The sequence below is a fragment of the Brachyistius frenatus genome, unplaced genomic scaffold (genome assembly GCF_029030835.1).
Source record: "Brachyistius frenatus isolate BFR_SWC_R1_liver_20210118 unplaced genomic scaffold, ASM2903083v1 Contig_4, whole genome shotgun sequence".
In the NCBI taxonomy this organism is placed as follows: domain Eukaryota; kingdom Metazoa; phylum Chordata; class Actinopteri; family Embiotocidae; genus Brachyistius; species Brachyistius frenatus.
This window is the reverse complement of record NW_027210603.1, coordinates 750068-764024: the sequence shown is the minus strand read 5'-3', so window position 1 is coordinate 764024 and position 13957 is coordinate 750068. Positions and strand designations below refer to the sequence as shown.

Below are 13957 nucleotides of genomic sequence, written 5' to 3'. Positions count from 1 at the left end.
GTCCAGCCATGTCCCACAGATCCCCGGGGATAACTTCAGCCTGCGACCGTTCCCAAAACTCAAAATAGCTTCAGTAAAACTCTGTGTGCTTTGTTTTTAAAATAAAGTTTTACTGCCCCAGTGTGTCTCATTTCTATCCTCATTTTAGATACTCGGTTTACAACTTTAATTCCAGTTTGAACTCTCCAGAAGAACATAAATTCTAAAAATATGTATTTCAAGCCTCACTTAAGAGAACGGAGGCATTAAATGTGACTGCAGTTTGTTTTTCCCAGATTTTAATGAGAAATAGTCATTTCTAATGGTAATACGGAGTTTTCCTTCTTTGTTTGTATTTGGGAACTGTCTCATCCGTTCAGATCACGTTGATGGGATTTCACCGTCTTATTCCCCGTTAACCAATTAATCAGATTGGTCTGGCTGGAGCTGTTTATAGTAAACATTTTGTCCATTCTCAGTGAGATGAACGACTTATTTTTGTGGACGGAATATCAAATTCTGTTGGGTTTTTTGTATAAATGTGTATTTGTTGGAGGACTGAACTCCTCCATGTGTCCTTGTTCCTATTTATTTTTCACATACGACTGCGCAATTGAGTTGAGAGTTTAAAAATGAGGAATTGACATAAAGAAGAAGTGATGTGTGACATGAAGCTTCCGAGAAGCTCTCTTCAGTTTATCAGTTCGTTGTGTCGGACGATGAAAACGGCCGCCGGCAGTAAAGTAATCCTCTCCAACAAAGCTGTCGTAAGTGGGATGAACTAAGCATAGAGAGATGAACACACAAGTGTCTCAGCGAAGACTACTCCTCCTCCTCCTCCTCCTCCTGCTCCTGCTCCTCCTCCTCCTCCTCCTCTCTGTTTTATGTCACCACGACAACATGTGGGATGGAAATGTGTAGAGTGTGAAACTGACTTCTCAGCTGCTCTGACAAGAAGTCATCGAGAAGAAGTCCCAGAGGAGTGACATGTGAATACGTCCACGCCGTCAGCTGACCGAGGACTCTGTGGTAAGTTTCTATACTTTGTGTTTCAGTGTGTCTCGTTGGATGTTTGTGATTGTACGTACATTAAATCATGACGGAGGAGTTTGGATTCTTGCCGTTTCATCTTGATGTTTGATGTCTGTTAATTTCTTTGTAGGAATGAAATATTCCAATAGATCACATTTCTGTAGTTTTGTTTTCCGTGTTGGAAACACTGCAGGTAACAAACAGGAAAGCCGTAACACCACTATCAGCTTGTGACCGCGGTTATTCTGAGGCGAGTCCTTCCTCATTTAGCTTCGCCGTACGTTCATCTGGGCATTTAGACGCTGATCCAGTTACTCAACAGAGGAGGACGTCTGAGCTCGTGACGCCGCGCCTCCACGACAAACAGACGCTAACGTAATCCCTCATGCTGCTCTTTGTAAATCCATCAAAGAGCAAACTTTGGATTTTGCCCCCGCAGACCTGCAGCGTGCTTCACAGTATGTGAAACATGAGGAGATGATTTTTAACTTGGCATCATGTGGAATTATTTAGCTTTTCCAGGAGCTCGTTGCTCCAGACAACGCGCGGTTCTTTCTGCGTGACCAGTTTGTGTGTTTGATGTCGTCGTAGATGTAAGCGAAAGGCTTCGGGCCCAGTTCACCTGTTCTGTTGGAAGATGGCCACCGCGGCCGAGGACTCCCACCTGGGCTCCGGCCCCGACGACGACGACGACGCGTCTCCGTCGGGCGGCGAGTCCGACTCGGACAGCGTCCTCTCCGACGACTCGGTGCTGCCGGACTACGCGCGGGCGGGCGCGGCGGGCGGCGCGGCGGCGACGCTGTACCAGGCCTGCGCCCGCAACGAACCCGGCTCTCTGCGTAGAGTTCTGGAGAGAGGCGTCACAAAGGAGGAGGTGACGGAGCTGGACGTCAACAGCTGGGTGAGCGGCGCATTCACGATCACTCACAACCTCTGAACATCGGAAGCTCTGACGTCGCTGACCCGTCCTGTCGTTGCCTCTCACCTGCAGAACGGCTTGATGTTGGCGTGCTGCAAAGGTTTCCTGGACATCGTGCACGGGCTGCACGACTGTCCCTTCGTAGACGTCAACCAGCAGGACAACGAAGGCAACACGGCGCTGATGATCGCGTCCCAGGCAGGTGAGTCGGACCTGGAGACGGAGGAGAAGTAGTTCGAGTTAACCGATGACGTCATTCGCCGGTGGTGAAAACTGACGAGATCTCTGAACCGCAGGTCACATCAGCACCGTGATGTACCTCCTCAACTACTTCCCCGGCGTGGACTTGGAGGTGAGGGACTGCCGAGGCTTCACCGCCCTCATCAAAGCCGCGATGACCGGACGCAACGACGTCGTGGCGGCTCTCGTCATGGCCGGTACGTGAGAGCGCGACACGCCCACCGACGTATTTAGATGCGTCTTTACTTTTATGGAAACACGCTGCAAGAAAATGATTAAAAACAGACATTAAATATCAATTCTTTTCTTTTATATTTTGGAAAAACAAAGAGCAAAAACAACAGTTTCACACATGAACTACTCAGTTTCCTGTCAAATCCACGAATGAGTGATAAGAAGTATTTATGCACACTCACATGCACATTTCAGATTGTTTGTCGGTTTTAGTGCTCAGATGACCGTCATCACTCTGAAGCTGCAGACTCATGACACATATGCAGCAGCTGCTGTCCTCTGATATAATCAGAGCTGTTTTGAAACACAGACATGAGCCTGTTAACTAGATGAACAGTTACAGCACCGGAGGCGAGAACAGCTCAACCCGCGGTTTATCCGTCCATATTTGAACTAACTCTGCTCGCGAGGGAACGAGCCGGTGACGCGGGACCGTCGGTTTAAGGGATCAATCTGAGGACATCATCACATCTTAACAGACACTCCAGTAATCTCTGATTCACTAGTCCCGCGGCCTGGTGGCGTTTTTTGGGGATTAGCCACTTGCTTATTTTTAGACTGCACATTTTCTAAACTCTCCACTCGTCATTACATTTTGTTTAACGTCCAAATAAAATTTGATTTGATTTGGATTTTATACACTTTATTAATCCCCGAGGGGAAATGTCTTCACTACAGCAGGGGGGCTCTCAGGGGGGAGATGCTGCAGCAGGCTGCCACTAGCCAGGTAACCTGACCTGAGGTGCATGTTTTTGGATGATAGGAGGAAGCCGGAGAACCCGGAGAGAACCCACGCAAGCACAGGGAGAACATGCAAACTCCGCACAGAAAGGCCCAGGACCGGATTCGAACCCGGAACCTTTTTTGCTGTGAGGTGACAGTGCTAACCACTGCACCACCGTGCCGCCCCAAAAATGTCACACTTCTGATGCATGGAAACCTAAAGATGAACTTCAAAATTAGATTTTCAAAATTAAAGACGTCTAAAATGTCACATGAGCTACTAGAATAACACTTAAAGAAAACGTACTTTTTTTTAACAGAACAATAGCGGTTCATATTAATAGCAGACAACTTCAATGTGATTTTAAAAATTAAAGTCCTCTAAAAAGTCATATCATGTAAAATGAAGTAAATTAAACTTGAGCTAAGTAAGTAGGGAAAACTCAAGCTATGCTAGTTGAGTAAACTTGAGTTAATTAAGTAAATTAAACTTGAGTTAAGAAGTAAGGTAAGTTTACATTAAGTAGAATAAACTTGAGTTAAGTAAGATGAACTTAAGTAAGTAAATTAAACTGGAGTTAAGTAAAATAAGGTGAATTAGGTGAAAATGTAAACTCGAGTTATGTAATTAAGGTCAATTTGAATTTATTAAATAAGGTAAACTTTGAATTAAAGTAGAGTTTATAAAGTAAATCAAACTTAACAATATATAAATGTTAAGGAAAAAAACCAACTGAACACACGGCAGTTTAACAGTTGCAGGTTTATGAGCTTACTGATCAGTCTGACAGGTCATCATTGCACCATAGTCAACGCCAACATAGCAATTATTTTCCCTCTTACAAGTAGCTCCGAGTCTCAGCGGCGTCTTGTCCTCGGCTCACACTAAACGGGGAAAACAAGAAAAACTCCCCTCCGACTCCTTTTTGAACCGAGGACACGTTGACATGTCGCAGCAGGAAAGCCGAAGGTGTGGATAATAACGTTAAAGACGGCTGAATTCCACAAAGCTGCTTCGTCTTTAAGATCCAGATAGTCAGCAGAGCGTCTTGTGGTTAACGTGATTGGACACACGTGTGTTATTGATTCTCTGACAAAAGTCGAACGTGTGCGTCAAAGATTTGGACATTTTAACGCAGAAAACACGCAGTTTGTAACAAATGGTTAAAATTGTCTACACTCCATTTCGATGCTCCTCTTTCCTCTTTTCAAAGTCGTTGCCCTGGTAACCAGAACAGACTCGTCATGAATGCTTATTAGCGGCACTTTTTCCGACATGCCAAATTGTCAGCCATTTAAAAAGGCCAGTAAGCTGGACGCCAGGAAAAGAAGTTGAATGCATTATTCATTTTTAATTAACACAACTCTTTCTCCTCTGTTGGCGTTTTTCTTCCCAGGCGCTGACATTCATGCGGTCGACTCCACGAGGGGAAAATCTGCTCGGGACTGGGCTCTTAAAACGGGCCGCTACGAGACGCTGCACCGTCTGCGTCGCCTTAATTCACGGCCGAGAGCCGAGCAGTTCTGTGAGAGTTACGTCCCCGAGTGGCCCGAGCTCAAGGAGCGAGTCGCCAAGGCCTCGGCTGAGAGGAGTCCCCGGGAGAAAATCTCCCAGCGGCTCAAAAGCACCTTCGGTTTCCAAATTCCTCGAGACCCCCAGGACAACGGGGTGTTGGACCACATGGTGCGCATGACCACCGGCGTCCACAGTCCCCTGATTTCCACCGGGTGCCGCCCGCTCTGCCCGACCAGCCCTCCCGAGGTGGGGAAGAGGCGGCTGGCGGTCCCGGAGCTGGCGACACAACACACAGCTGAAGATCTGGAGAAGAGCTCGGTGTGCCACAGCGACGGCTCGGTGTCGCACGTCATCCCCTCCGTCCGGTCGGCCGAGTCCGTGTCCACGACGTGCTGCGCCGAGGCGGAGCGGCGAGGCAGCATCCTCTCGCTGGCCTCCAGCAAAGTGGCGTCCGCCTTCATCCCCCGCAGCATGGCGAGGCGCAACAGCGTGTTCCCCTCCGGCTGCATCCCCAAGATCAACGTCAGCGCGTCCTCCGGGGAAACGCCAAAGAAAGAGAAGAAGAAGAAGAAGAAGAAGGACAAGGGCTTCCTGGAGCCGCCGGTGTGGAAGTACAAGGAGGCCAAGGAGGAGAAAAAGAAGGAGAAGAAGAAAGCTGAGAAAGAAAATGAAGCGAAGAAGAAGAAGGAAAAAGACAGCAAGAAGGCCAATAAATGACATTTTTTCAAATACGGTTTCCTGCTTCACCGTTTTGAGAACAGTGTGCTTTTTAAAACAACGTTGTCATCTCAGGGCTGGACGTCTTCAAAACAAACATCTTGGAAATATTCTGCAAATAAAAAACCAAAAACCTAAAGGGAACGACGGAAAGACTCTTCGAGGGAAGTTTGAAGCTCTCGGACTCTCATGTCTAAAAGTTGAGTCGAATTCTTCCCATATTCAGTTAGATTGGGAAAAAATACATTTATTTTTCCATAAATATGTTGAAAATGAGTAGAGTTAAAAAAAAAAAGGACTAAAAAGAGCTTTTATATTATAATAATAATAATAATAAACTTCATATAACCCATGTTTACTAATGCAATCCCACGGCTGCTGTAGAATTGATGGTGTCTACCTCATAAAACAATGAGTACCCATTTACAACGCAAGATTAAACTAATAGTTTATTACTATGTAATATTTGTTGAATGTTCTGAATTTGTTGAGTTATTTTTGCCAATCGTCAAAAATCTCTGTAAATATTGTAAATATGTAGAAAGAAAGCATCGAAACTGAGGATCTGTTTAATCCTCCAGTTTTATTGCCATTTCCTGATATTGCCAATTATATATATTCATATGAAATGTTCTGGTTTTATTGACTGAGTGTGGATTCAGTTGGCTTGAAATTAAAAAATAAATATGGGACAGTGAAAGATTATAAAAAGATTTGTGAGTGCTATCGATGATGAAATGACAACGTGTGATGTGAAAGAAATCCCACCGCACGCTCCATCGTTGTTGTTTTTTGTTTGTTTGTTTTGGTTCACGCACACAAATCTACTTAATTCAGTTGTGTTGTCAGCACAACTAAATATTAATTGTTTACAACCTTCCCGGCATCAAACAGCTGGTAAACGTAAACAGTAAACATCGTGTAAGAAGCCTAAAAAAGACGGATATGAGGTTGGTGGAGAACAAACAGCTAAAAATGAGAGTGAATATTTGATATTAATTATTAATATTTAAGAAACGTATGCTGCGTTCACATGGCGTCATATTTACTGTGTGCGCGAGATAAGTCCGTATGAACGGCGCCCTCTTGTGGAACTCTACATTTTCTACAAGCCTCGAGTTCACGAGTTGTGACGTGTATGCTGACGTTTACAGGAATGAAAGGTCATGGAAGTTGATTTTTTTTTTATGGATGTTCATCTAATATATTGTAATTTTAGTCACGTAAAGTTTGTCTTCGTAACTTAGATAACAGCCTACGTCCGAGGAAAACGTTGGTCTACCCAACGGCCTCATCTTCTCCCTCTGTCAAAGCTTGATAAATAGTTAGCCTAATGTGTGGCTTCTAGACACCGTCCATGTTTCCGTTGCCTAGCAACAGTGTTTCTTTTAACCACTTGAACGCCAAACAACCAGCTCACGAGCTCACGAGCTCCCTTTGAACGCCACATAACACGTAGCCGCGTGAGACTGCGCAACAACAACAACAACAACAACAACAACAACAACAACCAAAAAGCGGCTCACTATCGCCCCCCTAGTGCACAAAGTGGTATTACAGGACAGAACTGAAATCTTACATAGTGCACCTTTAATATCCAACGTATACAGGAACAGACGTGACGTACGGACTCACCTCGTCGGTGCTCAGTCCGGGTGTGTGTGCTGCTGCCCGCCGGTGGAGGACGTCGGTAAACTCCGGGCTCACGTCGCCGACAGCCCGGTGAGCTGCGTTGGTCTTCACCGCCTCGACGCGTCCGTCGTTAGCCCGACTTCGTGCGTGTGCCTGCGATGAACCGGGCACGTGCGGACCATGGCTCACCCGCGGATGTCGTTGGCCGCGGTGCTCGTCCAGGCCGTCGTGCTCGTCCAGGCCGTCCTGTACCGGAGCTGTGAAGGTGGGTCAACTCTGTCGGTCACCACCGAGCCGGCTCGCGGAGGAGTTAGCCGCTAAGCTAACGATGACGATAGCACGCCCGGTCAGCCTCCGTGGGCACGAGCCGGGATAAAGGTGTTTACCGTGAATGTGTTGAAACGGGACGTCTCACCGTCCGGTCGGTCTTCAACCGGGAACACACCGGTTAACTCACTGGTTATTGACCGGGTTATAGTCCTCCGTCCTTTAAACGCACCACAGTCATGTCGTCGAGATGATCCGAGATTTACAGCCAGATCCTGGTCACGAAGTGGAGAGGAAACACCACAACCTCCACAACCTCCACCCGCTTCTTTATTCACTGTTATGTTTTCATTATTTCATATTTACTTCTGGGTGTCAGACTTTATATTTTGGTGTTGAGATATATATATATATATCATGTGGTGGTATTTGACGTGTAGTTGGTCATTAGGGCTCAAACTAATCATTGTTTTCATTGTTTATATTTTGGATTCATTAGTTAGCTCTTTTGGTTTTTTTAAATCTCACAAAATGGTGAAAAATGTCATCGCCTGGAGTTTTTAAAGCTGCAGCCTCAAATGTCTCGTTTTGTATGAAGGTTGTTTTTTTTGTGTCTTTAAAATAAAAATAACAACATAAATTTCTTGAACTGCAAATTTAAAAACCAGGTTTGAAAGTAAAAATGTATTTAACTGAGACAAAAACTATTAAATTAAATACAATTTCTTAATTTTGGTGACAGTTTTGCTTATGAAACTTCTCATTTTTGTGTGTTACAAATCATTTCAATAGCAAATCTGGGCTTTTTTTTTTTTTTTGCAAGCCAAAACCCTTTTGGTTGGTTTCACAATCAAAAGTTTTTTTGTCATTGTTTTGTTTTGACCTGCAACCAAAAAGGTTTGATTTGCAATTAAAACTTTTTATAACACAATAAGAGTTTCTTAAGAAAAAATTCTGAATTCTGTGATCAAAAATAAGAAAAATGTAAATGTGGGGTTTTTTTTTGTGCCTTTCCATCCCCAATATGTTAAAAAAAATAATAAAAAAAAATAAAAAATTCTGCTTTAGGGACACTTGCGGTTTAAAACAATTGTGACATTTATAGCCGTGGAAATTTTGAAATGTTACGTCCTATTTCATGTTTAGTCAGCATTTATCTTCCTTTTTTTCCACCGTGGTTGTTGTGTTTCTCGTATATGACCACCAGCTTCTGCCAAGTTGGTGCGGGCCATTTATGAGTCATTACCACAAAAGATGTCGTAATCCATTAACTCTATAACTCCGCTTCCTCGGCTATACGAGTGGGATTTTCAAAAGAAAACAACATCAGTAGTTAATTACTGGAAAAACCTTCAGAGTTTTTCATCTTTGCATTTTTCGCCTTCATGTAAAGCTGCTAATTGTTTGTAAGGTGTCATGGACACGCTAAAGCTGTGTGCCAGTTCCCTGTAGCGTGTACTACTTCCTAATCACCACAGTACACAGTTTGTACACAAAATGAGGAAAATACTTCACCATTTTAATGCTAACAAGAAAAGCTGCTGCCAATTAAACACCGCAAATAGACATAAAAGGGCTTTTTGTTATGATTCAATACTCATTTTCTTTGTCTTCTGAGATTTTTCTGGAGCCGTTTCACCACCTCCCACAATGCATTTGCTTCACAGATTTACTGTATTTACGAAGCATTGTACCTCCTCTAACTGCACTGTATTCTGTCAGTATTTCACTTCACGCTTGCTCTTGTGTTTGACTCGGTTCTGCAGCTCTGTGGTGTAACTGCACCACCCCTCGTTGTCAGAAGACCGTCTCCTGGTGTGAGACCGATGGAGCCTGCATGACGTCCACCTTCTCCGACGGCAGCCACGAGCAGCGCATCCGTGCGTGCATCGCGCGGGACAGCCTGGAGCCCCCCGGACAGCCCTTCTACTGCCTCGGTGCGGAGGGCTTCCTCAACACCCACTGCTGCTACACCGACTACTGCAACAGCATCGACCTCAAAACTCCCTCCGGTGAGAACCGGGATCAGTTACACTTAGTGTTGAAAGCACAACGTGCTCACCTTCGGGTTTCTCATTGTTTTTCTGAGTCGATGGCAGAGAACAACAATCGCTGCTGAAACAATACAATCATGCAGAAACTAATCTCTGTTTAATTATAAAAATTTAAAATTTAAAAATTTAAAAAAAAGACAAACTCGCCTGTCAGCTACACAGTCCAAACTTCAGGATGAGGTTTCCTCCATGAGGTCCGCCTGGTTCCTTTGTTTAGATGGTGGGACTTCCTTTTCTCCTTATTATGGCCCCAACAATGCGTTTGTAAGAACGGTGTTTGGAGATCTGGTATAAACAAACATTATTTACTTTAAATGGCTTCATAATGTCCAACGTCTGCATGCCTTGTATCATAATCCCGTCTTGAGAAAATCAATACTTTAAATATATGTCTGAAAATTAAGGGTCAAAAGTTTCACAAAGCACAAACATTGCTGGATAATTTGAGCAGCTTTTACTGTATTGGAACGCTGTTGGTGGCTTTCACAATAAAAGCCTTTCAGAATAGGGAACTCTCTGTGACATAATTGAGAAAAATCAATGTAGGTTAATGCAGGAGTCAAATGTTGACTCAGTTTCTGATCGTAAAAAGCTTTGTGCTGTCACCCTTGGAGGACATAAAGCTGTTCCTATCAGGGAGTAGAGTCAGTATTGAGTGTTTAATGTGTTTTAATTCTCTGCTTTTTTTTCCTCTCCAGTGACGAGTACATCAGAGCGGGGGGGAGGCTACGGCCCAGGTGGCTCATGGGGGCTGGTGGAACTGGCTGCTGTGATTGCGGGGCCGCTGCTCCTGCTGTGTCTGCTGCTGTCGGTGGGCGTCTTCCTGTATCATCATCAGCAGAGGGTCTACAACAGCAGGCAGAGGCTGCAGGCGGAGGACCCCTCCTGTGAGCACCTCTACATGGCCAAAGACAGCAGCCTGCAGGACCTCCTTTACGACCTGTCCACGTCTGGTTCGGGCTCCGGTCAGTGCGTCCTGACAGCCGTCCATCATCACGAATTTGGGCATTTCGTTTTTAGATCGAGTTTGTATAACCAGTTCTTCATCCTCGTTCTTGCCGGACAGGTCTTCCTCTGTTCGTCCAGCGCACCGTGGCCCGAACCATCGTCCTGCAGGAGGTCATCGGTAAGGGCCGATACGGGGAGGTGTGGCGGGGACGATGGAGAGGAGGCGACGTGGCCGTGAAGATCTTCTCGTCCAGAGAGGAGCGCTCCTGGTTCCGCGAGGCCGAGATCTATCAGACCGTCATGCTCCGCCACGAAAACATCCTGGGCTTCGTAGCCGCTGACAACAAAGGTGCAAAGCAAAGTGTCCGAGAAGGGGCAAAAATCTTTGAAGGCTTTAAGTGCTTCACGGAGATTTCTTTGGTGTCTTTCTGTGTCTTGCGTAGACAACGGAACCTGGACTCAGCTGTGGTTGGTGTCCGACTATCACGAGTACGGCTCTCTGTTCGACTACTTGAACCGGTACTCCGTCACCACCGAGGGGATGATCAAACTGGCTCTGTCAGCTGCCAACGGCCTGGCACATCTGCACATGGAGATTCTGGGAACGCAAGGTTTGTATAACCGTCATGTATAAACTTATTATTATCAGTCACGGCTGCAACCTTTAATGGATGTGATGGTACGGATTGCGATACAGAACTGTGCAAAGGTTTGAGACACTAAAAGTGAAGTGATGAGGCCTTACCATCTGCTGCACGACTCATCCCAAAGACACCTCTGACAACATGTTTGAGGTCGTTGTCACGCTGCAGAATAAACTTCGGACTGATCAGACGCCTCCCTAATGGATAAAAATCTTAACTTTTTAAGGTGCTTTCACACTTACCTTGATTGGTTTCGGGCATTCTGACTTTGGTCTGAATCAGGTGTGAAAGGAGCCTCGGACAACAGTCTGGACCAAAGGAGCAAAATCTGGTCTCGGTCCAGATCAGACTGAAGCATTGTGCGGTTTATCTCCAGTGCGAAAGGAAGTTGAGGCATCGATACGATACGTCACCTATTAAACAAATGAAGAAAAAAACGGCCCGGAGGAGAATTAAAGACTAGAGTCAGAAACTAACTGGGTGTAGAAGTGGCTGTCACGTTCCTTTCTGTCTGGACAGGGAAGCCGGGCATCGCCCACAGAGACCTGAAGTCCAAGAACATCCTCGTGAGGAAGAACTGCACGTGTGCCATCGCTGACCTCGGGCTGGCTGTCCGTCACGACTCCGCCACCGACACCATCGACATCGCCCCGAATCAGAGAGCGGGCACCAAGAGGTCCGTCCTTTCTCAGAGATATCTGTGACGCCTTTAATTCTGTTCATCAACACCAACCCGGCTTGTTTCGATGTCCCCCAGGTACATGGCTCCGGAGGTTCTGGACGAGACCATCAACATGAGACACTTTGAGTCTTTCAAGTGTGCTGATATTTACGCTCTGGGGCTGATCTACTGGGAGATTGCCCGCCGCTGTAACAGTGGAGGTGAGACTCTTTTGTTTTCACTCTGGATATTTTACCTGCGTTGTTTGCTTTTTTTTTGTCTCCCCTCTTCACTGGTAACATCTGCGATGAGAGCACCGATCTGACCTCCGCACCGCCCTGTGTGCTCAGGTATCCACGAGGAGTACCAGCTGCCCTACGACGACCTGGTGCCCTCTGACCCGACCATAGACGACATGAGAAGGGTGGTGTGTGAGCAAAAGCTGCGACCCAACATCCCGAATTGGTGGCAGAGCGACGAGGTAGGAAAAAGCAGCGAAACGGTTTCAACCAAAATCGGCACTTCTACTGCAAACAAGAGTTTGACTTGTGTGTCTTCCTCCTTGTTCTTCAGACCTTGCGGGTGATGGGTAAAATCATGCGGGAGTGTTGGTACGCCAACGGAGCCGCCCGCCTGACAGCCCTGCGCATCAAAAAGACCCTTTCCCAGCTCAGCATCCAGGAGGACGTTAAAGTCTGCTAAGGAACACGATGGAGAGCGGCACTTTGTAAAAACAGCACTCCGCTGGTACTCCTGAACAAACGCTACCTCGCTGCCTCCACCGCTGCCCCACCTCAACCTTTTTAATCCTCTCCACTAACGAGGATTCTTGGATTTCTTGTGTATGCAATCGATATCAGAACATGTAATTAACCAAGCGACGGTTTAAAAAAAAAAATCTGTCAGTATTCGCTTTCGTCGTCTTTATAACTTATTTGACTCATTCTGTTCTTCAGATGAGTCGATCGAATAGCGTCCGCAGCACTCGCAACAACGTGGAAATCTCCTGCAGGGTCTGAAGCTAAATGCTGCTGACATGACATACGTACAAAGCAGGGCAGACTTCTTCTGCCGCCGCCGCAGCGTCAACATGCCTGACGTGATTTAACTTGCCCTGAACAGTTTCCCAGAAGCTGTTTTAAATCTGAAGGTTTTCTTCGTGTTTACCGATCAACAAGCGTCCCCGTCTGTCCAGTAAAACTACGACGTCCCTTTATCTTCTCAGCTGTCAACACACGTCGGTTTCGGATCAAAAAAACGTCTCGTACAAAATACTACACCGAGCATGTGGCTGCATATACGTAGTACGTCTATGTTAAAGTCTCCCATACTGAACGCATTGACTAAAATCACCTTCATTCTTTACACTGATCCTTAAATATGGGCCAAAAACACACTAGAAATCTGAATGAGTTTTGTTTTGTTTTTCTTAATTTTGTTCACGTTATTTTCCCCTCAGGGCCCGTTTCTCTGTCCAACTACTGCACATAAACAAGCTTTTTAAGGTGATACTTGTGTATGTGATAAATTAAATTGAGCTCCAAGTGTGTTTTACATTCTTTTATACTGTTTTTTTTGGTAGGACTAAACCTCCTAAATTGCTGTACTTGATGTTAAATTTTTTTGGGTTTTTTTGTATTGTGTTCCTCAATCTAATATTGTCATAGATAACTGTGTATTTTTTTATGTTTTCTTAAATAGTTGCACTTTTGCCTTCAGCTCAATGAAAGTCCTACCTGGTACTGCTGTATGTGTCTCCTTGTTATTTAAGCGTGTATGCTGTGAGTTGGTCTGATGTGCGCTGTACTACTGACCTCACAGCATTAAAACCAAACTGTTCTCAGAAGTGGTCCCCGGCCACGACCTCGGCTGTTTGTTTAAGATCACGCCGCTGAAAACGAGAACGTTTACACGAGCCGGTCGCAGCAACCTCCATCTCACTGGAAAGAGAATCGGACTTTTCCTCTGATCTCTGGGAGAAGAAATGTTGAAAATAAATACCAATGAAATGTCTCAGTGGTGTTTCACAATCTTCTCTGAGCTGTACTTTCTATTTGAGTCACCTTCTTACAAGATGTTTGTAAGAACCGATAAACTGCCGTTGTAAGAAGATCTGCTGAATGTAAATCATATTTATACTCTGAAAGGTTACAGTATAAAAGTGCTTAATTCAATCAAAGTTTTTGACACTTTGCTCTCAGTATCTCTGTTGTAGAGTGGAAGTCAATGAAATGAGATATTTTATTAAAGGTTGTTTGTCCAGTGATGTTAAAGGAATGTATTCATGTCATCCAATCATATCTAATATATATGTATATATATATATGTGTGTATATATATACATGTGTGTATATATATATATATATATATATATATAGTAATAAATACAAC

The 13957-nt window shown here is 45.0% G+C and overlaps 2 protein-coding genes and 1 long non-coding RNA gene across 3 annotated transcripts; 2 read left to right on the top strand and 1 right to left on the bottom strand.

The window, feature by feature from the left end:
* The first annotated feature begins 1648 nt into the window (after positions 1–1648).
* ankrd33ab (ankyrin repeat domain 33Ab) lies at positions 1649–5360 on the top strand. The gene is made up of 4 exons (XM_069708077.1): positions 1649–1912; positions 2003–2132; positions 2227–2367; positions 4525–5360. The coding sequence occupies exons 1-4, from the start codon at positions 1649–1651 to the stop codon at positions 5358–5360; spliced, it is 1371 nt and encodes a 456-aa protein (XP_069564178.1).
* On the bottom strand, positions 1741–7073 carry LOC138626433 (uncharacterized). The gene is made up of 4 exons (XR_011311292.1): positions 6996–7073; positions 3971–5298; positions 2250–2431; positions 1741–2143 (listed from the first exon to the last, which is right to left on the bottom strand). It is a non-coding gene; the product is annotated as an uncharacterized lncRNA (long non-coding RNA).
* On the top strand, positions 7005–13921 carry LOC138626419 (activin receptor type-1B-like). The gene is made up of 9 exons (XM_069708066.1): positions 7005–7257; positions 9026–9271; positions 10012–10278; positions 10380–10610; positions 10705–10872; positions 11425–11581; positions 11663–11787; positions 11917–12047; positions 12140–13921. The coding sequence occupies exons 1-9, from the start codon at positions 7173–7175 to the stop codon at positions 12266–12268; spliced, it is 1539 nt and encodes a 512-aa protein (XP_069564167.1). The 5' UTR covers positions 7005–7172; the 3' UTR covers positions 12269–13921.
* The last annotated feature ends 36 nt before the right edge of the window (positions 13922–13957 follow it).

What these genes read in the sequence shown, in the direction of transcription:
- ankrd33ab (XM_069708077.1), top strand. Translation starts at nt 1,649, where the DNA reads ATGGCCACCGCGGCCGAGGACTCCCACCTGGGCTCCGGCCCCGACGAC. An exon ending in AGCTGGACGTCAACAGCTGG is followed by an intron (nt 1,913 to 2,002) that starts GTGAGCGGCGCA and finishes TCTCACCTGCAG; the next exon opens with AACGGCTTGATGTTGGCGTG. An exon ending in GGCGGCTCTCGTCATGGCCG is followed by an intron (nt 2,368 to 4,524) that starts GTACGTGAGAGC and finishes TTTTCTTCCCAG; the next exon opens with GCGCTGACATTCATGCGGTC.
- LOC138626419 (XM_069708066.1), top strand. Translation starts at nt 7,173, where the DNA reads ATGGCTCACCCGCGGATGTCGTTGGCCGCGGTGCTCGTCCAGGCCGTC. An exon ending in CAGAGAGCGGGCACCAAGAG is followed by an intron (nt 11,582 to 11,662) that starts GTCCGTCCTTTC and finishes GATGTCCCCCAG; the next exon opens with GTACATGGCTCCGGAGGTTC. An exon ending in ATTGGTGGCAGAGCGACGAG is followed by an intron (nt 12,048 to 12,139) that starts GTAGGAAAAAGC and finishes CTTGTTCTTCAG; the next exon opens with ACCTTGCGGGTGATGGGTAA.